Genomic DNA, 24,344 nt, shown 5'->3' with positions numbered 1-24,344 from the left:
CGATGCACTCAACCACTTTTATTCACGGTTTGAAATGCATAATGACACACCTGCACAAAAACTGCCCACACTTCCCAACGACCGGGCGCTCTGTCTGTCTCCAGCCGACGTAAGGAAGACCCTATCTAGGATTAACCCACGCAAGGCTGCGGGTCCTGACAACATACCTGGCCGTGTTCTGAGAGACTGTGCTGCACAGCTGACAGATGCCCTAACAGATATCTTCAACACCTCGCTGAGACAGGCAGTCGTCCCCACATGTCTCAAATCCACAACAATCATACCGGTACCAAAGAAATCACCTGTGTCCTGTCTAAATGACTACCGTCCCATAGCACTGACTCCAATCATGATGAAGTGCTTTGAGAGGCTAGTCATGCACAACATCAAAACCAGCCTCCCAAGCACACTCGACCCGCTCCAGTTTGCATACCGTCCAAACCGCTCTATGGACGATGCAATTTTCTCCATCCTCCACCTGGCTCTTACCCACCTAGAAAGATGGGTAAGATGAGCACACCATGTTCCCCACTAAATTCCTGGGGGTGCACATCACAGAGGATCTCAACTGGACCACCAACACCATGTCACTCTCCAAAAAGGCACAACAGCGCCTACACTTTCTCTGCCGGCTGAAAAGAGCAAGTCTCCCTCCACCCATCCTCACCACATTCTACAGAGGCACCATTGAGAGTGTGCTGACCAGCTGCATCACTGTCTGATACAGGAACTGCAGTACTGCTGACCGCAAGACACTCCAGCGGAAAGATGCAAAGATCATCGGTGCCCCTCTCCCCTCCATCCTGGACATTTTCCTTACACGATGCTCCAACAAAACCAATAGCATCGTGAAGGACTCCACCCATCCCTCCCACAGTCTCTTCCAGCTCCTAGCATCAGGAAGACGGTACCGGAGCATCAGAGCCCGCTCCGCCAGACTGCTCAAAAGCTTTTTCCCCCAGGCTGTGAGAGCCCTGAACTCCGCCCCCTCTGAAACCCCATATAAACCCCTACCTCCTGAAACATGGACCGCCCCCCCAACCTTACCACACCCTAGAAAAAACTGTATGGAACTTTTTTTGTGCAATTCAAAGTGTGCTACACACAGGTGAGTGGGCCTGTACAAACCACCTGTAGTAACACACTCTCCTCTATGTGCGCTAGACACTTTACACACTCTGCTGCGTGTACACAATCCCAAAAAAGACTCAGCAATATATGTATGTTTACATGCTCAGACACTACAAATCATCCTGCTCTGTTCCCCAACCAGCTGCTTGACTCAAAATGTTTCTTCTTGCACATGTACAGTATTTGTGAAGCATTCGTATAGTTTGTATTTTTTATCTTTTATTTTTTAGTTTGTATAGGGTAAATATTTATGCGAAGCATTCGTATAGTTTGTATTTTTTTTATCCTTTATTTTTTTTATTTTGCATGGGGTAAATACTCAGCATACAGCTTTTATGAGATTTATTAGATTTTAATTCTCAAAAATTCATACAAATTCTTAAGAAAATTGTATGATTTTTAAAGGATTAATAAATATTAAGATATCTTATTTTCTAATTAAAATGTATTTTTAAATAAAATATAATATAAATATTATGACTATTACTGCGTTTGTATTTATTTTAAATAGAAATATATATATTCAAAAAATGTATATATTCATCACTACAGAATCATTTAAAGTTGACTAGGTTAAAAATGGAGAAGAACATAAATGGTAGCCATTTACAGTACATCACTTGAAGTGCACACTTTTCCTAACTCTTTTAAATTTATGTTGATAAGAAAAAATGCGAGACTAAACATCCCTTGAGACTATTTTGAGAAGTGAGACTGTCTCCACTTTTTTTTTTTTTGCCCCATATTGTTTTTTCTTTGTCTTTGTGTGATAGTTTGCATTGTAGGACACAAGCAGACATCTGGTTAGCACCAGCAACTGTAGAGCAGAAAGAAAGAGAGAGAATGAGACAGGCTGGAGGTAGTTAGGGAGTACAGGAGAGGCCATTTGGTGTTTGATGAGAACCTGCTGCTGTTTCCCTCTATGCCAGGAGTGTTTATGAACCCTGTCAGCTGCTAGAGCTCACCAGCTTCCCCAGGTCTGGATCCTGTTAGTGCAGGATTTGTGCTCATCACATGGAAAAGAGCTTGTGCCGATTCCTCCCACTTCTCCTAATGGTACCCAAAAGAGAAAGGAAAGGAAAAGACGGAGGGAGGGAGAGAAAGAGGGTGAGCAAAATGTCTCCTGGCCCACACCTTCAAAGCCAAGCTATGCTGCATCATGGAAATTTGGCCCCGTTCCCCAGCCACATAAATACAATACACATAAGAATCATTACACTAACTCTCCTTTGTGTACTTTTCGTTGCTCCTCCTTGTGCTCGAAGAAACGTTGCAGGATAGCTGTATTTGACTACCGATAACAGTTGCATTTTACAGCTTCTATACCAAATTATATTTTACAGAAATCTGATGCTTTATAAGTCTAAAAAAGAAATATTTGTGCATACCCAGATGACATCCTTTTCATAGCTTTTGATATATTATTTTACATTTTATATTTGCAAAAAGAGTGTGGATACTCTAAAATTATGCTAATTTCTTTGTATACTAACAAAAATTTGCAAGTTTAAAAAAAAGAAAGAAATTAATGCTATTATCAGTAGCAGTAAATTAAAGAATTTTATAATTTTACAAACAAAGATTATTTAAATTATCTTGTTATTGTTTTTAACTCTTTAACTCTTCTAAAAAAAATTCCACAAAATATTAGGCAGCACAACAATTTTCAACATTGGTGATAATAATAAATGTTTCTTAAGCACCAAATCAGCATGTTAGAATGATTAATACATTTAAAATATTTAAGTTATGACTATTATTTAAAATACACCTTTTTCTCACTGTTTTTATTTTATGTTTGATCAAATAAATGCAGCCTTGTTGAGCATAAGAGAAAAAAAACGAACCCCAAACTTTTGAAAGCCTCACAAAAGATAATAGCTGTAAGGCAAAAACATATCATACATTACATTTGTGCCTACAGCAACAATATACACATGCACTATAAAGGCACAATTTAGTAATGACCATCATAATCTAAATGAATGGTTATTTAAATGAATGATTATAAATGATATATTTTTTTATTATTTAGATGATTAAGTGTTTCCATTGACTTCAGTGAACTTTAGATGGATGCTCTCAAGGCTTTGGATGCCTATGGCTGCGTTGTGTTTTGTTAAGTAGTTGCCTAGAAATAAAACAGCGTGTTTCATCTAGCCGATCAGCCTTGTAAGACACTTGAGTAGATTGTATAAACAGCAGGATTAGTTAATAGACTTTTGGCAGGGGAACATCCTGTCTGTTCCTGCTCCCTGTCCTCCTCAAGACAAACTGCTGGAGGCGGAACGGGGCGGAACGGCATAGCTCATGCTCACCTCCACCCTCCTCCACGGTGAAGTGAGGCTTAAAAAGAAACCCAACCGCTGTGGTGTCTGGGAGGCTGCAGTTACGATGGTGCTGTGTGAACTTTATGGGCTTACATTGTGTTTTATTTGTCTATAAGGAAGAGATTAGAGAACTGCCTCCCTCTGTAAAAGTGCTGGTTTGAGTTGTAGTGGGGCGAGGGGCTCCGCTGATATTTTTGGGATATGTGTCCCAAAGCTCTTGCAAAAAAGCTATTTTGGGACCTACACAGAAACACCAGTTCACTCGCTTAAAATGTAGAATATAGAAATATTATGTTGTATATTATAAAATATACTATGTTTAATAAGGATCTGTTTAATTGATAGCTCTATCTATCTAAGTGAATCAAAGTGAACCTAGACTACTTGATAATGTTAACAATGGATATTTTGACACACCATGTTCTTTCCAATAATTATCTAATTATTTAACAGAAGAACCTGATCCAGCCTCCTTGTGTTGTAGCCAGAACATCATATTGATGCAGCAGTGGCATTATGTGATCAGCTTCAGGACCCTGGACAGCACCATGCCTGATTAGACTCAACCTCATGTTAAAAACACCATCATTTCTCACCTTATAGAGTTTCAGGTGTTTTCAGTGTTTGTGTCTGTTATCTCTGATATAATATTAGTTGGATTCTGTAAATGGTACCATATTTTTTGAGCGGTTATACTCTTTTAATGTACTTTCTAAAGAACAGAAACATAGTTTTGTTATTCTTATAATTGTGCTTTCCAATCATGCAAAACAACATAAATAATGAAACAACATATATGATCTATTTCTGAGGGTTACTCCTAACACTGTAGATAGGAACAGATTTACAGAAAACTTTGTCAGAAAAATTAGAAGAAAAAAAAAACACTAGTGAAATCCATTGATAGAAATCTGAAATACAGTATAAGCATAAAATAGTGGTTAGACAGAATATAACAGTCATTAGACATCATCAGAAAGTATTAGATTTTGAATGTAGGTAATTTGTGAATTAATACTGATAAAAGGTATAAAAAGGTATGTACTGTATATACTTTAAAAGGGTTGGTAAGCTTATTTGCTCAAAAATACAGTATAAACCGTAATATTGTGAAATATTACAATTTAAAATAAGTTTTCTGTTTAAATATGTTTTAAAATGTGAAAATTTGTGAAAAGGCTGAATTTTCAGCAGTCATTACTCTAGTCTTCAGTGTCTCGAGATACGTTAGAACATTTTAATATGCTGATTTGGTGATCAAGAAACATTTCTTCTTATTATCATTGTTGTGCTGCTTAATACTTTCTGTGGAAACGGTGGTCAATTTTTTACAGGATTCTTTGACTAGAAAATTCAAAAGATTGGCATCTTTACTGCATCCTTGCTGAATGAATTTATTATTATTATTATTTTATAATTTTGTTTTTTTACTAAACATACAGACACATACGTTTTTACATATACAGTACACACTCTATACACAAGCACACACACACGCACACAACTCTGAAGTGCTGGAATAGATTTTGTGGAGGCAAACTGCTGTGAAATACATTCCATGAATATTAAAAATTTTTGTACAAGATGTACTTTTTGGTGGTCAAAGCTATGACAATGAATATCTGTTCTGTCCTTTAAAGGTGGATCCCTGCTTTTCTCTTTGATACGCATCTCTGTAGTTCTTCAAATCCTCAAATTTGCTCAGCAGTTGCTGGTGGAAAGACAGTAGATCAAAGAAATGAATTCTTGAAGCTTGATTCCCAATGGTCGTACAGGAATATAAAGTAGTTTGTGTATTTGTTCTCGTTGTTGCGATGCCATTTGTTTAGATTGATTTAAATATAAGGCATCCAGCCTCACGCTGCTCTGTATTCACACTCTCTGGAGGCCTGCATGCATGCAGCCGCATTAAAACTTCTCTCAAACCTTAGCGAGCTATTATTAGGCTTTACCTTTGATCAGCTCTGCATGCTGCCACCTCAAATAGCCATATAGTCTGTTTGCTGGCAGTCAACAAAGTTAATTAAAAATCCCCTGTGCAATTTGAGAACAATTAAACTCCAACAAACTCGTCTTTTCCTGCCAGCTCTAAGCATACGCCTGACTGGCCTGTGTTCTTTTTATAGTGCATCCATGGCTGCACTATATTGATAGTCCTCGGTTATTCTGGTTTTGTTCTAAATCCTTAACCCAAGTTTAAAACTTCTACAATTAGTTCAGCCTGAAGTACTTACAACAGTCTGTTTAAACTGAACAGATTTGTTTTTTGAAAACCTCCCGTTGACTTTCAACTTCTCTGACTGTTAGAATAGAATAGAATGTTCAGCAATCAAGAAACAAGAGTGATGAGGTCATTGTACTGTTTGTTAAATTGTGCTTTGGTCTTCTGTCGTACATCTACTGTATTTGCATACTGAATTGTGATTGGTCTTGAATGGTACAGTGATTGTACAAACTCTTCTGAGCAGCTGACAGAAAACAAGACGTGTTGCAGTTGCAAGCACTGTTTCCGTCAAGAAAAGAAATCTAATTGCTCTCTGAATTGTTTGTGGCTTGTATGCTATTGTGCAAGTTTTGAGAGATTTCAGAGGAAGCGGTTCAGCATCGGGTTGAGATAACAAAATTAAGCTGTGTCAGTTTTTAAGGGAATCGTGTGGTTGAACACGATGTAGTAATGGTCAGTTTTGACTAGCTGCTTCAGCTGGACTTTATGGCAAGGTTTTGTTCTCATGACTGGCTTCACTGGACCTGGAACAGCAACATGCAGTGTTAGATGATAGCCCTAATTATTCATGACAGGCCTGCGTTCAGCCAGCCAGAGGAATGCTCAGGAACGCAGCAGACTGAAAAAAACATCTTTAATTTAGCACAGAGTAACACTAATAATGACTGATCATAGAGTCAGTGTCCAGCTATCAAATAAATACGAGCGCATACTCTCACACATATTCAGCATCTGGAGTGCAAGTAATACAAGCATTTTCCCTTCGCTCTGTCTGCTGCTGATCCATCATTCTTTCTTACTTTCATACACTTGAACTCTGGATTTGTGATTAAGAAGTAATTCACTGTCAATCGCTGCAAACATCAAGGACGCTAGCTGTTTCAGTTTTGTCAGTCAAACTCCTCCTTGTGAAAGAGAATTCACTCTCTGTTACTGTAATGATTTCAGCTGTTTCTTTAAAGTGTTGTTACTCCAAGAATCACTGAAATACCTGACTGAATCTCAATCATTAGACTATGAAATCGCTGTCTTGCTTGCAAATGATAACATTCAGACCTCTGTGTAATCTTTGAAAAGCCCATTTGATTGTGGAGGCATCAATCAATAGCCAGTGGCTTTCATGATGTCAGGGCTACACAGGGACATTCAGTGCCACCTCCTGATTGTGTGTTATTGCTGTCATTAACCCTGGGCCTGTGTGAAGCTCTGGTCAGAGGTCGGAGTTCTGTTTTTGCTCTGTTCCAGCTGCAGTGGAAACAGCAGCCAGTGTCCAGACCTTCCTGTTCAGACGGAGGAGAACCATTAGAGGCTCAAGCCAAATCAGAGCCAGATGTCCACAGGCTATTTGTACAAGCTATTCAATAATTCACAGAGCAGCCATTATAACTCAGGCTGTATGGTGTTGTGGATGCTGGATTACTCATGCTATATTTAATATTAATCCAATGGAAAATAAATCTTATTCATCTTGTCAGAGAAGCAAAGACTGAACTCTAAACCAGCCAACTGTCTGAAACACAGAAACATCCCAACGCAATCCTCTTCTCTTCTCTTCTCTTCTCTTCTCTTCTCTTCTCTTCTCTTCTCTTCTCTTCTCTTCTCTTCTCTTCTCTTCTCTTCTCTTCTCTTCTCTTCTTGCATCTTCTCTTCTCTTCTTGCATCTTCTCTTCTCTTCTTGCATCTTCTCTTCTCTTCTCTTCTTGCATCTTCTCTTCTTGCATCTTCTCTTCTTGCATCTTCTCTTCTTGCATCTTCTCTTCTCTTCTTGCATCTTCTCTTCTCTTCTTGCATCTTCTCTTCTTGCATCTTCTCTTCTCTTCTCTTCTTGCATCTTCTCTTCTCTTCTCTTCTTGCATCTTCTCTTCTCTTCTTGCATCTTCTCACATCTTCTTGTATCTTCTCACATCTTCTTGCATCTTCTCTATTCATATTTTTCATCTTCACTTCATGCATCTTTCATCTATTTACATCTCACGTTTTCTGTTTTTGCATCTTCTCTTTGTGCCTTTTCTTCTTGCATCTCCTCATGTCTTCTGTTCTTCATTTTCTCTTGCATTTTGCATCTTCTCACATTTTCTATTATTTTCTCTTCTTGCATCTCATCTCATGCCATCTTCTCAGCTAATCTCATCTCACTTCTCTTTTTTCTACTCTCATCTCTCATCAGGCTGTATTGTATTGTGGATGCTGGATTACACATGCTATAGTTTATATTAGTCCAATGCAAAATGAATTATCGTGTTCATCTTGTCACGAATGCAGAGACTTTTCTTGTCTTCTTGCCTGTTCTAATCTCCTCTTCTATCCTTGTCATGTCTTTTAATTCTTCCTAGTTGCTTTCATCAACAGGCTTATTAAATGCTATTCTTCACATAGGTTGATCGTGTGTGTTTTTTGGTGTGGTAGACAGCAACATCTCCCTCTACCGTGTCATGTTTTATCATACACACTGCAGGTGGCCTGGCTCATGGAGAAATATTTGAAATTCCAAATACGAGCATGTCATCTTTGTCTGTCTGAATGCTTCTCAAAGTCAAGTCAAAACGGCAAACGAAACAACACAAACTCAGACAGTTTCACACAGACGCAAACAGAAACAGGTGTGCAGCCCACTATTTGCTACTGTAACCTTTCTCTCCCTCTTTTTCTCACTCTGTTGCATTGCAAAGCAGCCATACGACAAAACAACAAGCTGACATTTGCATACAGACACTCTCTCATACATTTACACGCACAGGCTGCTGAATTGGTAGGTGGTGCTGTGTTTTGTCTTGCTGGTGGAAAGAGGTCCCTGGGGTTGAGATCTTTGAAAGCTCAGATGTCTGGGTCTGTGGGAGCCTGGCGCTGTGACCACACGGCTCTGAATGCTAAATGACACATTGTCTGGACCGAGCGTTTAGCAGAGTGCTGGTACCTGCAGCTGTTTGTTCAAAAAAAGTAATTTCTTCCTGGTCCAGTATTTTCATTTCCCCCCACATCTGACTGTGAGAGATCTCTCAAATAACTCTGAAAAATGTGTCTGGCTGCACGTGTAATGCAAAAGTCTGTGATTGCTTTCATTTATACTTGAACGCTTTGACATTTTTATTTATGTAAGCAAATTTTCTTGGCTCAATTGAAGCACAGTGCACTAAGTTGAGGAGGTGATGAAACTTGAGTATTGCTGTTATTAAAGCAAAATGGGTCAAACCAAATAAGAAATGTAATTATAAAAATCATGTACATTTTCACATTTTGCTCAAATATTTGTGCTGATAATATAATTAGTCATGAAAACAAATATTACATTAAAAAGGAGTGCAAAATAGATGCATTTTCACTGTTGGTCTGAATGTGTTTTGAATCGCTGCTACTATTTTGCGTGTCTATTGGGATACAGTAATGACTGTAGCAGAAGCCCTTTTCTTAGGCACATTGTGTGTGTGCATTTGTCCCTATGCATGTTTAAATGTTATAAACATGTTCTAGTTGAATAGCACGACACCAGTTTGAGCGTAAGGGTTGTGGTCTGCTATTACCACCAGGATATGGAAAGCGATATATCCTGCAATGACTCATAAACTCTGTCACGATCCAGTCTTTGGGGATCGTAATACTATGGAGTGTTATGAGATTCACAGAAGCCCTCACACTAACTCAAAGAGTCTGGTTTGTGTGGGTGTGCATGTGTTAGCCAAGCACTAAAAGGGTGAGGAGTAGGTTAGACAGACTGTGTCTCACTGACAAAAAGAGAAAGAAAGACAGAGGAACAGGTGAGGGCTGTCAGCATGACTGTGATAACAGCTGTTAACACACAAATGCCACAACTAGTTTGTCATTGATCACAGACAGATACACAACTAGTAAATAAACACCTCCCAAACTCTTTACTCTTCATCTGTCAAGTATGATGCTCAGTTAGGCCTTTCAGCAGTTGTGTTGTTGCATTTATAATTATAGAATTATCTTTTAAGACTTGAGTCTTTTCATTCATTAATATGGACGTATCATGGACAACAAGACCTGCCTTGCTCTTTAGAAATGAAAGTGTACAGCTAGATTGGTCATTCGGGAATGAATCGTTGTATTCAGAAACTGATAAACAATAGTATAAACTAACAGAGGACTGCCAGTCATAACTGAGCTGTCAAATCTAATTTACTTACATTTAAATTCAAATAAAAAATTAAAAAACTCCAAGGCCCTTCAGAAATTTAGGTACTGTGTTTTTTGTTTAAAGTTTTTGAAAGAAGTCTCTTAATGAAGTCTCTTACCAAGGCAAAATTTATTTGATCAAAAATACAGTTAATACAGTAATATTGTGAAATATTATTGAAATCATTTAAAATAATACTTATTCTATTATAATATATTTTAAAATGCAATTTATGCCTGTTATAGCAAAGCTGAATTTTCAGCAGTCTTTACTTCAGTCTTCAGTGTTACATGATCCTTCAGAATTTATTCTAAAATGATTTGCTGCTCAATAAACATTTCTTATTATCAAAGCTCAACAATGTTGAAAACTTTCACCTTTGACATATATATTTACCTCAAACTTTTGAATGGTAGTGTGCATGTAGATGTCGCAAATGCCCATTTCAAATATAATTTGCATAAATTTCAAATTCAAAAATCTACATGGATTGGAACTCGTTTCCAGTGTAGCATATGAACTGTTCAAATCATTTAGTCAGATTTACTGAATAGAAAGTGCTGTTATATAGCACATATAGCAGTTATGGTGCAGGAAACCAATTATTAGTAGACCTGAGATGGGAAAGAAATAATGATATACAAAATTACAGAATATGGTTTCTTTCGATTAAGACTGAGGTGGAGGCTAAAGGTAAAATACAGAAGACAGTGCTGGATGTAAAAAACAGGCTCCCAGACACAATGTATTTACAGGAAACATAAGGACAGCAGTTGCTGGAAGACACCGTGATGTCTGCTAGTTCACTCAGACAGCATACGGCTGCACGTCTCGCACAGCTGCATCTGTTTCTGAAAATGAAGAGTCCATCTCTGTTCTCCACCTCAGGCCAATGTTCTTAATGGCCTGTTTATACAGGGTGAAAGCAAAAGTGAGATAGAGAAAACGGGACAGATACGGCATACTGCACAAGAGGGACAGCAGGAGAAAGCATGTACTGCATGTTCCTGTAAATAGCTCTCAGAGAAGCCAGAGGGTGTGTGGTGTGTGCAGTTACACACACATCCATCATTAGTGAAACTGTGCAGCTTTAATGATGCTGAAAGTGATGATTTGTTAGGGAAGTTCTTTATGTGAGTGTGTCATTCAGGTACTTCAAAAGCTGTTATGTTTACTGGTCAGTTGCTAAAAGAGCTGTAGAAAAGCACCACCGGATTCGATTGCGATCTAATGCCTCTCTGAAAGCTCTCAGATTCAGTCGGTGTTCTTTCACAGGATCCATCCTGAGATTTGTTAAGGTGCTTTCACATCAGAACAAAGAAACCTTCAGTTTCATCTCGCAGTTGCTCAGGTGAAGTCACACAGAACAGAATACAGTTACTTCAGCTGTATGACTAATGTTTTTCCTTTTTTGTTCCCTGGCAGGTTCACTTTGGTGTTTGGCTGTCTGGTTCTCTCTGTGTTCTCCACCATCCCTGCTCATATGGACCTCTCCAATCACTGTCTGCTTATTCTGGTGAGAGACACAAACTTACTGTGTGTAGAAACAAAATACCTGAAATCACATGAAACACTTAGTTAATATGAATTGCTATGTTCAAACCCATTTTACTTCTGTAATTATGAATTTATTAATAAAATGTAGTATTAAATGATAAAAATGTAGCTTGGAACTAGAATTGATTGTATGGGGGGAAAGTTTGCTTAAACCGTTACTAAATCACAATTTGGAAATCGGTTAAGATTTTCCTACATGGCTTTCATGTCAGAATCACCACTCTTCACTACTCTTTTTTTTTTTTTTTTTTAAGAAATTAATACTTTTATTGGGTGACAGTGTGATAAATTTATTTAAAATGACAGTAAAGACTTTTACGTTGTTACAATTATTTAATGTAAAGGCTGTTATGCTGGAAGTCCACACTGCAAATATAACGATAACAGCAAAGAGGAATAATAGTGTTGGAAAGTTATTGTTATAGTTATCATTCTTGCAGGTTTTAAGACCAGGGTTGTAGGGTCAGCGAAGGTAAATTTTGATTTGTTGTTGACTTTAAGTCACAAAACAAGGTCTCAGTGTTTCTCTCTGATCTGGTGTTCAAAGATCCCTTCAAAAACGTTATAAGACCTTGGATTAATCACTTGGATTAAGCCATTTGATACGTGTTGTATTATGCTGGGCTGGTTTCATTCTTTCACTGAGATGTTTTACTGGCTGATGGGATCCTCTCAGGTGACTGCAGAAAGCAGCATGGCTCTCTTAGTGATTGAGCACCTCAGTCCCACCGGACGCTTGGTGGAGCGGGCCAAGGCGTTCCTGTTTCAGTTAAAGAGGCTGTATTGAGAGACGTTCAGAGACGCTGAGCTGACCTGAAAGCAGGAGAGGATGGCGTCTACCCCACTGGTGGGAAAGCAGGACCTACACAGCCTCCAGTATCAGATAGTGCTCAGGATAAGCAAACAGTGTTGTGTCAAGCCATGGGAAACCCAGCTCGGCTGTCACAGTGGATCAAGACAAGACAGTTTAAAAGCCTATCTCAGGCCTCTTACCCCTCAGAGATGGGGTAAATGTGAAATGTGACCCGTGAAAAGGTTGATTAGTCCATCAACAGCTGCAGATCAACATCATCATCAACAAATTAACTGTCATTTAGTTTATAAAACAGCAACAATTTCACATTGAATTCCATTAGAGAATTTTCATAACACAAATTTGATTTGATTTTCTCTTTTTATTTAATTAAGAAACACAACCTAGAAGCCACTTAACCTAAAATCAAATTCAAGAATTTACACTGAACAAAATTATAAACGCAACATTTTTGTTTTTGGCCCCATTTTTCATGAGCTGAACTCAAAGATCTAAGACTTTTTCTATGTACACAAAAGCCCTATTTCTCTCAAATATTTTATTGTGAGATATTGCCTTTTATTGTGGCCAGCCTAAGGCACACCTGTGCAATAATCATGCTAATCAGCATCTTGATATGCCACACCTGTGAGGTGGATGGATTATCTCGGCAAAGGAGAAGTGCTCACTAACACAGATTTAGACAGATTTGTGAGCAATATTTGAGAGAAATAGGGCTTTTGTTTACGTAGAAAAAGTCTTAGATCTTTGAGTTCAGTTCATGAAAAATGGGGGCAAAAACAAAAGTGTTGCGTTTATAATTTTGTTCAGTGTATATAAAGAATATATATATATATATATATATATATATATATATATATATATATATATATATATATATATATATATATATATATATATATATATATATATATATATATATACTATATGAAAAGAGTATTATTCATATTTACATAAATATTAAAGAGTATATATTAAAGAAACATTACTAAATATAGCTTTGCTAAATATATAAACCTTAATATTAATATTTATCAACCCATTAGAGTTATTTATTAGATTAGATTTATTTATGAAAGCATTTAAAAACCAGGCAATATTAAAGTCAGACTTCTTCTTCAAAGCTCATTTTTGTTTATAAATTTTTTTTTATTATTTCATTTAAGATTATTTCAAGCATTTTAAGAAACATGTCCAAATAAATCTTTGAACATTTATTTATTTATTTGTTCATTTGTTTATCGACTGACTCACTTGCTTTCTTATCAGTTTATTTTTGTTTATTATTGTTTTTTGTTTCCCACTACTTAAGAATATGTGCCAGGTGATCCAAAAGCATGACAGTTTCAACTGATGACCAGATTGTAAGCACAATGAGAATCAGCGAGCAGTTTAGTGTAAATGTGTGGTGTTTCTCTGGGAGCAGAGCTGTGTTATAAACTCTATGCATGCAGACAGATGTTTTTTCAGGTGAAACCCTCTGTGAACTCAACTGGGGTTTATCTAACACTTCAATTAGCAGGCACTAGGAATGTGGCAATGATGGATTAGCTGAGAGGTTAATTGTGTTACAGTAGCTAGGCCTCCTGTGGGGTATCGGTGTGTGTGTGTGTGTGTACAGTATTTAAAGTATATACGTATGTAATACATTCATGCCTAACTTTACAGGAAATAACAATAAGCATTTTTTGCCGAGATTTAATTAGTTTCCATATATTAAGTGGTGCACCTGATGTCATAAAAGGTGTTTGTGTGTATTTTTGCTTTGCAGGAGTTTGTGATGATTGTTGTGTTCGGTCTGGAGTACATCATTCGCATCTGGTCGGCTGGATGCTGCTGTCGTTACAGGGGATGGCAAGGACGACTGCGCTTTGCAAGAAAACCATTCTGTATCATCGGTAGGATAAAAAACGTGTTCTTTGAGTGTGCTCTCCATATGTGTGTTTGTAAAGGGTGATGGATCTGCTGTGTCCGTGTGGATGCTGACGGATGCTCGATGGGCTAATGATAGCATCTCTGCCCCAAATCGATGACTGACTCAAACATGCATAATGACTGAGAGTTCTCTTGTAATTCCCTCATGAGGAAAAGCAGACAACAACTAACCAATGAGGGATTACAGGCAATAACTAACCAGTGCTATTTATATTTATTACACGTGGTGTATGTGGTGTTGTGTTGTATGAGGGTAATTCAGGCTCCAGTGTGAATATATCAGTGTGTTGTGTGTCATGTACTGAACCTCATCTCCATTCATTAGGAGGCTGAGTTCCATCAGCATCCCACCAGCACTGAGACTAACTCTGAATTATGAAACGGAGAGAAAAAGGAAACAATTTGCACCAATTTTGCACCAAAACAACGTGTTTACACTACTGTTTCAAAAGTTTGGGTATTTGTAAATTTGTATTTGTATTTGGGTATTTGAAAGAAGGCTCTTATCAATAAAAACAATATTGTGCTATATTATTACAATTTACAATGTTATCTATTTTAATATATGTAGAAATGTAATGTTGTCCTGTGATGGCAAAGCTGAATTTTCAGCGTTATTACTCCAGTCCTTCAGAAAATTATTTTAATAATTAACATTAAAATATGATATTACATAACATTTATGTAACATTCTAAAAGTCTTTACTGCAATTTATTGCATCCTTGATGAATAGCAATATTAATATATCTTACTGAACAAACTTTATAAAAATGTTTTAAATTGGACACAATCTGAGATCTGTAGCTTTAAACAAGATGCCGTCAGTACTGTCATATATGAAAGCCAATTATAAAATATTTAAAACTTTGAGCTGAAAGTTTGGTTATAACACATTTTTATTAAGATTGTTAGTTCATTTAGTTTATTTAAAAATAGCTTTTTTTTTACAACACACATTGTTCCAAATCAAATTTTACAGCAAAATAAAGAAGGGGGAGAGAAAAAAAAAAGAGAGAGAAAATTGTGCCTTTCATGATTTTCAAAGTTTCTCTTTCAATTTTTGGATTTCCATCTTGTCGTATAGCTTTTGTTCACAAGTACCACAAATCTGCTGCCCTCATTTCCATCTGCTCATGTTCTTCAATGTTCCATTTTCACCTTGTAGCAACCTTCAAAGATTGTGGGATTCGAATTTCAAATAACAGACTTTTAGGAGGCCACCCTCAGCATGGGTGACACAAGAACATTCTCATTTCAAACCTCAAGTGTAACATTCAGCAGGAAAATATGACGGAGGTGATTTGAGTAAAGAACAATATTATCCCTGGTTAAGAAACGCTGGGAGCTGGAGAGGTTTTTCTGTGTGCAGCGTAGGATTAGATATGCTGTTCTGTAAGGCTGTGGCTTCTCTGCTCTCTCTTGGCCCCTCTCTCTGTCTCTGACCTCAGGGAGAAAGACATAACAGACAAGTGAAACAGCCAATTTTTTTATTTTTTTAATATCTCTGTTCCTGATGTCTTAGAGAACAACAGCAAGCTTAGTTTATAGGTAGATTGGCTCCGGTGCTCTTGATATGGCTGGGTGGTCTTAGTCCTAGTTAAGTGATATTGATATTGGGACATAAAGAGGACTATGAGTCACTGATTCCATCTCCTAAATGGCCAACTGCTATAATTATTTTTAATAAGACAATCAAAGTATTTCTATTGCTCTCTTTCTGTAAACATGTACAAATGATCCCTGTTTCCTGTGTTTGTGTTTCAGACATTATTGTGCTCATTGCATCCATCGCAGTGGTTTCAGCTGGTAGCCAGGGCAATATTTTTGCCACGTCTGCACTTCGCAGTTTGCGTTTTTTGCAGATCCTGCGCATGGTGCGTATGGACAGGCGAGGCGGTACCTGGAAACTGCTTGGATCTGTAGTCTACGCTCACAGCAAGGTATAATGAATACTATTTAAAGGCAAAAATGAGTAAATGAGCTCAGGTCATGACATTGCGTGTGAGATTTCATGTCAAGGCAGACATGTGACCCCACAATCAACCTCTTTTTCCAGCACCGCTTGGACTGAAACTTCATCCACGGGCTGCAGCCAAACCACACGCTTCCTCAGTCCTCAGTTCCCCACCATTTAGTGGAGAGATTAGGGGTCCCCGCAATGAATCATTGTGGTTGATATAATAGCAGAGTTACTTATTTCTATCTCCTTTCAGACTTAAGCGTTTACATTTTCCTGACATCCCTGATCAAACTGAAAAAAAAACATCTTAAACCAGCTTGTTTCGCTGGTCTTTGTTAGTTTAGTCTGGTTTACCTGGTTTCCTAGCCTGGCCCCTCCGGTTTTCCTCCTAGCCAGCTGATTTCCAACCTGACAACCAGAAAGAAAGCAGAACATTTTTAAATTCTAAAACATTTTATTAAGATTGTAATTCAAAATAAGTTTATCTGTAGAGCACTTTTTACAATAAACAGTGTTCCAGCGCAGGTTTATAGAAAAAAGAAAAAAATCTTTATTGGTCTAGCTGGTTTTACATCCTGGCCATGCTGGTTTCCCCCAGCGTGACCAGTTGACATGAGCCCAAAACCCATATAAAACCAGCCAACAGACCAGCACGATACCAACAAGCCATCTTAGGCAGGTCCAAGCTGTTGTTTCTACAGGAAAGTTTGATATTATTTGATATGACTTTAATTTGTTGGATGTTTTTTATTGTGATGTTTGTTTCAGGAGCTCGTGACCGCCTGGTACATTGGCTTCTTGGTGCTGATCTTTTCATCATTCTTGGTCTACTTGGTGGAGAAAGAGTTTAACAAACAGTTCGCCACCTATGCCGATGCTCTTTGGTGGGGTACGGTAAGTCTACCTTAAATGTTTTCCTTAAACATCATCCTTTCGCTCTTCATCAACGCCTTTCAGTATTTGTGCACATTTTCCCTTAAATGTACACTAAATCCCTTTTTTCACATCTATATACAATCAATCAGTCCCCCACTGTCTGGTTTTAGGATGCTCAATAATACACATGTATTTCATGCATTAATCGATAAGTGAGTTACAACCCTAGGCCTTGTCAGGGTTTAGTTGTTGTGGCACACACAGCAGGACTGGTAATGGTTCCTCACCAGCTGACTTAACAAATCAATGCATGTAATTTCCTGCTCCTACCAAGCACAAACAGAGCTGTTTCGAGGAGATGTGAGGTCAGTTGAGGGTATGGCCTTCTGCTGTAGAGCTCAGATGCAGAGACAAACCAGCAGTGGGCCAATATTATGCTGCCACACGGTATTAACACTGGGTTGAGTCCAAGCCAGCGTCTGGAGCTGACAGGCAGGCTTCCGTGGAGGAAAACAGGAGAACGGGAGTCTGGCTTTGTGTGTGAGCTCCCACACTCCTAGTCTTTGCCTCAAAGCGCTGTGAAAGCCCGCAGTGCTCTTTGCATTTGACAAATCACTCACTTTTACTGGATGTGTTGAATTTGCTTTGGACGGGCCTTTGTTTAAGTATCCCCTGCCTGCAAGAATCCAAATCGCTCACTTATGAGTGTGTAAAGGAGTGCGAGTTAGACCGATCCTTTTTTTTTTGATGAGCCACCAAAGTATTTCTCTTGCTGAAAGGTGGATATAATACCGTGCATCTGTGTGGCCGTAACTTTAAAACGCAGATTGGTGTTTATGGGTGTTTAACATGGCATAAATGGACAGAATTGACTGCATGTTATGAGGCCTTTGACTTTCCAATGCACCCTGGCCAGGATTCGATCTATGTTTGGCCATCATGTAGATGCAGTGAGTGTGTAGAGGTTACTATTCCTCCTCCATACATGAGTGAAGGTGATATGTGGAGTCTTGAAGTACACTGCGGTCCTGCAACCAGACACACAATTCAATGCTGTCTGTCTGTGGGAAGTCTTTAGGAATATGACCCTTCATATTCTCACATTTTTCTTCAGATCACGCTCACCACCATTGGATACGGCGATAAGACTCCACAGACCTGGACTGGCCGGCTTCTGTCTGCAGGGTTTGCTTTGCTGGGCATCTCGTTCTTCGCTCTGCCTGCTGTGAGTAGCTCTAACCTGATATGTACTGCATGACTCGCATTCTGACATTAGAATAGATTGGGTTATATATTATTTTACATAACAATGGATTTATAAAAACAGAAGTTAAAGCTATAGTATACTCAAAAATGAAAATTCCGTCTGCATTTACTCAACCTCATGTTGTCCCAAACATGATGATGATTGCTTTCTTTTTTTGAAGTAATCATGACTCGTGCACTAAATTCCAAGTCTTCTGACGTCACGTATGCAAAAATTTGTAGTCACCAAGAAGTCAATGTACAATTCTTTGTAAAAATCAAGTCCCGCCCTACAATTTATATTCAATAAGTTGTTTCACTTGCATATACGACACAGTAGGGAAAAAAAAAGATGATCACAATTTTCATAGTATGGAAATATCTATGGAAGTCAATGGGGACCAGCAGCTGCTCCTAACGTTCCTTAAAATATGTTTTGTGTTTAGCAGAAGAAAGAAACCCATACAGTTTTGGAACAACTGCAGTGTGAGTAAATGACGACAGATGAACAAATGAGATATAAGTTAAAGCATTTGGTTATGCCTTCTTATCCTGATTTCTTTAGTGATCTCACTTACGAGAGATGGGAGATTTGTGGTCTTTTAGGATGAAACCTGAAATCACTAAAACCATTTTGTACTGTGATGATTTTTATGATGTGTTTGAGAACGCACAGTATGTGTGGCTGTAAATCCCCTCAGCGGCCAGTCTGACTCATTCTCGTCAAGTGTTCTGTAACTCTGCTCACAAACGTGTCCTGCACACTCGCAGTCTCTCTTAGTCCAAATCAGCAGATTCAACCTTAGTAATAGGGTGCGTTTGTGTTCTTTATGTGGGTGTAGGGTATTCTTGGCTCTGGCTTTGCTCTGAAGGTCCAAGAGCAGCACAGACAGAAGCACTTTGAAAAGAGGAGAAACCCAGCGGCCAGCCTCATACAGGTAAGCTCATCCTATCTCAAAAATTCGATCAGTCAGACATTCAGAACTCAATACATGTTGCTTCATTATAATTAAAACAAAGAATGCTTAATGCTCAAATCCCTTCATGTTTCATAATTGGTGGTTTTTAAGGAACCTGAAGAACTTGAGCATTTCTTCTGTATGTATGATTTGCCCTGTTCTGATTCTCATCCTCAAAGATCAAATTCACTTAAATATACACTTAGAATGCACACAGTTACTATCTTAATATCAAATTAGTTTCATACCTGCCAGTTTTATAATGGAACATTTATAAGACAGACACTCTTCCCTGATAGTGTCATTTTAAATTATAGTTAGAGTTATTATAGTTAAATAAGTCAGAAACTAAAAAAAGAAAGAAAAAAGTAGAAAGTTACTTGAAATAAATGTAAATATAAAAAAGCAAGCTTATTTTATTTCAGCTAGTTTCTTCAACATTTCCCATTTTACCTATTGTACTAAAATAACTCAAACAAAAAAAAAACACTATGCACATTTAAATACAACAAAAACTAATAAAAATGACTAAACGCTCGACAAAAACTAAGGTTAACATGAAATCAAGAAAATATGAAAATAAAATCTAATTCACAATATATAAAAAAATTATAATAGTATCTCAATGATACTAAAACAACAGTGGTTTAAACTGAATAATAATCTTAATAATTGTGATACTAAATATTTAAAATAAATCATTTATATTTTAATTTTTATTATTTAAAATTAATAATTAATATTGATCATTTTGACTAACTATTAACTATTAATTGTAAAATATTTTTTATCAATACCATGTGTATTGATTACATGAGGACTATTATCTTCCGTCAGAGCCAAAGGAAACACTTGCAGATATTTATGATGTGTTTCCACGGAAGGAATTCTGAGCAAGGGCCTCTCTGAGGACAATAGCTCTTCCTAATGGACGGTGCATCCCTCTCCTCTAGCAGAAGAAACAGATTTACTCCTGGAAAATGTCCACACACACACAAACACACATATACAAAACATTGAGGTCCTGTATTATTATAGAAATGAGTTACTTCCTTTTGGCTGCTGTTGAAAACCCACATGCAGTTTCCCAACTATTTTAACCACCATGACCCCCTTTTCTTTCTCCAGGTTGTTTTCTGATATTGCAGACTGAGAATGTCTCATATATTCATCGGCCCTTATGTTTATGTTGTCTCTCTTCCTGATCTGTCTTAACCCTGTTTTTAATTTTTTTCCTTTTTTCCAAAGGCCTTTCAGCGGGCATCCAACCATCCAGCTTTAATTACTGTTACCAGTAACTCTGTATTTTATCCATGCTGTGTTGTTTAAGATGTAATGTAGCAGGGACTGCATTGGTGCATTATTTCTCATCATTTGTGCTCTCTCACCTCCCTTAAATCACTTCAGGTCTTTATATAACCCAGGAATATATATATCTTAATTAGGATCTGTGGAGTATGACTCTTAGCTATGTCTGGGTTTGGATTCTTTCCTGCATGTCACGATTGCCGTTTTCTCTTTTACTGACATTTTTGTAGAGAATGATGGAAAATATGACCTTCCTCCTCACTGCTGCGTCACGCAATTTGAGAGCTCCATCTTTCATCCTTCTGATGTTTTTCTCCTCACACACGTCTTCTGTTTCTTTCTTATGGTTTTTTAAAGCAATTTTACATCTTGATGCATAAAACCATATCCATTATCACATTATTACAAGTCAACATGAAATAAAAACGGCCCTGTTGACTTTCTTAATGCATGTACCATATTATGAATGATTCATTAGTGCACATTAATCGTTTTGCTTCTTTTGTTTGTAGTTTTTAATCAAAATGACTTGTTCTTCCCTAGCAATCACTTTCCATTTCTGCTGGCATCATTCAGTACATTGGATAATTTAGAAAAAAAATAATTTGTTTTAGTAAATTCACATTCAAGGCTTGCTTCATTCTAGTATGCATAGCCCATTTACAATTCAGTCTATTACCAATGAATAAAATGCTATTTCATTGTTATAGCATATACATTGCAAAATCAGAAGTTAAATGCAAGCAGGGGTTCATGTTGACTGTACGTTATATCCTACAACAACATCTGTGTGGTCAAATACTCATAGAAGTATTAATTATATTTAGATTTAAATAATGGGTAGTACTATTTTAGTGCCATACGGCCACACATAAACCCTTAAATTAAAACATACAAAGCCACAAACACTTTGCTTTTTTTATTTTTTTTAAGTTTGTGCTTTATAAACACCTTTTTATATATAAACACTTTTCACTGGATAAATGTATTCCTCTTTTCATTCACCGCACCACTTTTAAGTCCTTTGGCTGTTTTGATGTTGTGTGTGCCACCCAAACATCAAGACATTTGTTCAACACTGATCTGCTCTCATATTTGGACATGGTTGATGTTGAAAACATTAAAATCCTCTTAAATTGTGTACAGTGGGATCCAAAAAAGACATCGTCGAAAATCTGGAATTCAAAGTATACTGCAATTTAAACCTGAAAAAAAAGAACATTAACATTAAAAAATTAAAAATTATTACACAAATAAGAAATATTTAATAAATTAGAGACATTGTGTGACTATTTGGACAGACAGTCAGATGTTCTTACTTTTTCAAGATGCTCTTTGGCTCATTCTCAGATCATGCTGGAAAACATCATTTTAAGGTTTTCCACTAACTTGTGAAGGTCATGAAGCTCAAGTGCTGCATTATTTCTAAGCAAAACCACATGCTAAGAAATAATGAATTGATTATTAACTTTTTGTTATGCAGATGATCTTTTTTTTTTTTTTTTTTTTTTTTTTTAAAAAGCATTTTCACTAGTGGTCTCAAGACTTTTAGTCCTCAAAATACATAGGCTAACATTTTTTCCAGCATTGCTCAAAACTTAGAGCATTTAAACAAAATGAAAGCAGTGGTTTGAAGAAATGTCTTGAGCCCAATCAGTGATTCACTGGCTGTTCCCTCACCGTGCTATTGTCTTTCTCCACCCATGTCCCCGTCTGTGTGTGTGTCTGTCTCCTGCACCAGGCTGCGTGGCGTCTCTACTCCACAGACCTCTCCAGAACATACCTGAGTGCCACATGGCTGTTCTATAAAAGTGTTCTCCCTCCTCAAAGGCATGTATCAATGCAGTGAACTGATGGAAGAGCGCTTACATGAACCGGTTGTTACTAATCTTTTTTTGTTTTTTTTTCTGTTTTTTTTTTCTCCAATCCCTGCTTTTTTCCTGGCCTTGTGTATTTCTCTTTTTATTTTCTACTCTCCTCATTTCCCTCCCTATTTTCCTGGTTTTGTATATTCTGCACGTAGTGTGTGTGGCGTAGCTATGCGGCTGATGAGAACTCGGTTTCCATTGCTACCTGGAAGCCTCATTTGAAGGCGTTGCATACCTGCAGCCCTACAAAGTAGGTACAACTCTGGCAGCTGGTGTCGTATTTGGTGTCAGTGCTTCTGTAGCTCTCATTTTCCCACTTCCCTCAGCAAATAAACTCTGTTTTCCCTCAATCTGTCTCTCTTCCTAAGCATAATAATCTTTTCTGTGCCTTACCGTAGTCTGTAGATATCCATCCTCATTAGGTCACTGAAAATACGCATATGGCCAGATGTCAAAAGTACAGATAAATTATACCCAAGTATGGATACTTTGTCAAAATTGTACAGTTAAATGTTAAAGTATCTTTCCTAAAACATACATGAATTGCTACTGAATAATGATGATAATACAATTTTCACTTTTCATCTCACAAGTTTGACTTCATTTCTTACAATTCCTTGATTATATCTCGCAATTCTGACTTTTTTCTCAGAAGTACAAGTTTTATCTTGCAATTCAGACTTATAACACATTTTTTTTATCTTATTTCTCGCAAATATAAGTTTATATCTGCAGTTTTAAGATAACATTTTACACTTACATTTACACTTTTACACTTTACATTTTTTTCCAGAATTGCAAGTTTGTATCTCAAATGTTCAGTCTTTTCTTTTCAGAATTGTGAGCATATATTTCACAATTCGGGTTTTTTTCCTCATAATTTTGAGTTTAGCTCACATTCCAGACTTTCTTTTAGATATGTATCACTTGGAGTTTATGTCTTTTTTAAAGTGCCACTATTATGGGTAATGAAAGGTTAATATTTTGGTTTTGGGATTGCCCAACACCAGGTTGACATTCATGCAAGGTCAAAAAACACTTTCATTGTCTTATAATATGCATTTATTTTTGCCTTATTTTGCTCAACGACTCCCAAACGATTCGGTCAACGATTCATTTTTCCAAACCCCTCCTTTACGTGACGCTAATCTGCGGTGATTGGTCCTATTGGTCTCATTTTCATTTGATCTTGCCTGTAATGCCTGATAAAGCAGCGTTTGTGAGCACAGTGCTACTTTGTGTACAGCGATAGCAGGGAAACCACTATTTTTACGCTCCAAAAGCAGCACCTAGGGGCAAAGAATGAATTTGCATTTTCATTCAGACCAACAAAAGACCAACAAGTGGGCGGGCAAAATGCTAATGTTTCATGTTGACGTCAACATGAAAAGGCTTGGGATCAGTGTTGTCAATTTAGCGATTTTGTAGCTAGATTTAGCTACTTCCCCACCCCTTTTGAGACTTTTTTTTTATTTTTTCACAAGTTTAGGGACAAATATAGCAACTTCTTGGACAAACCTTGTCTAAGTTTTTATCTTACCCACTGATCTATATTCATCTTTATATAGATCAGTGAATTTGACGTTATGATGTCATCTAGTGACATTTAGCTACCAGTTTTAGCTGCTTTCAATTGAAAGCAGTTGGCAACACTGCTTGGGATTCGTTTTAAAAACGACTTGTTTCAATGATTCAGAGTCGACTCGAGAGACAATAAGTTTATACACGGTGCTCTTTCAGATTTAAAACTTTGCAGGATGTTTTCATTCACTTAGAGCTGTGTTACACACTGCGGGAAAGGTAATATGGTAATATTTTCAAAAATCCATAATATGGGCACTTTAAGAGGGACCTCAAAATTGTGAGATTTACACTGATTAGCGTGAAATGCATTTTATTAGCTGTAAAGTTTGAGTGTAATTTGAATGGCTATGTAAGATGCACAAAAAAAGATAAAATATTTGGGTCATTGTTCTGCAAAATAGTCACTTTGTTCTTTGG

General features: G+C 37.3%; 1 protein-coding gene across 1 annotated transcript in view; it reads left to right on the top strand.

The window, feature by feature from the left end:
• LOC306882739 (potassium voltage-gated channel subfamily KQT member 5-like) overlaps positions 1-24,344 on the top strand; it is a 121,224-nt gene that overhangs the window by 82,461 nt on the left and 14,419 nt on the right. The window contains exons 2-8 of the mRNA XM_079437591.1: positions 11,246-11,336; positions 13,963-14,089; positions 15,892-16,067; positions 16,856-16,981; positions 18,078-18,188; positions 19,051-19,146; positions 22,499-22,593. Of these exons, the coding sequence (XP_079293717.1) occupies positions 11,246-11,336; positions 13,963-14,089; positions 15,892-16,067; positions 16,856-16,981; positions 18,078-18,188; positions 19,051-19,146; positions 22,499-22,593 (822 nt within the window). The remainder of the gene's footprint in view (positions 1-11,245; positions 11,337-13,962; positions 14,090-15,891; positions 16,068-16,855; positions 16,982-18,077; positions 18,189-19,050; positions 19,147-22,498; positions 22,594-24,344) is intronic.

This window comes from Barbus barbus (genome assembly GCF_936440315.1).
Source record: "Barbus barbus genome assembly, chromosome: 16".
NCBI classification, from domain to species: domain Eukaryota; kingdom Metazoa; phylum Chordata; class Actinopteri; order Cypriniformes; family Cyprinidae; genus Barbus; species Barbus barbus.
The sequence above is the reverse complement of the archived record's forward strand: the minus strand, read 5'-3'. Positions and strand labels throughout refer to the sequence as shown.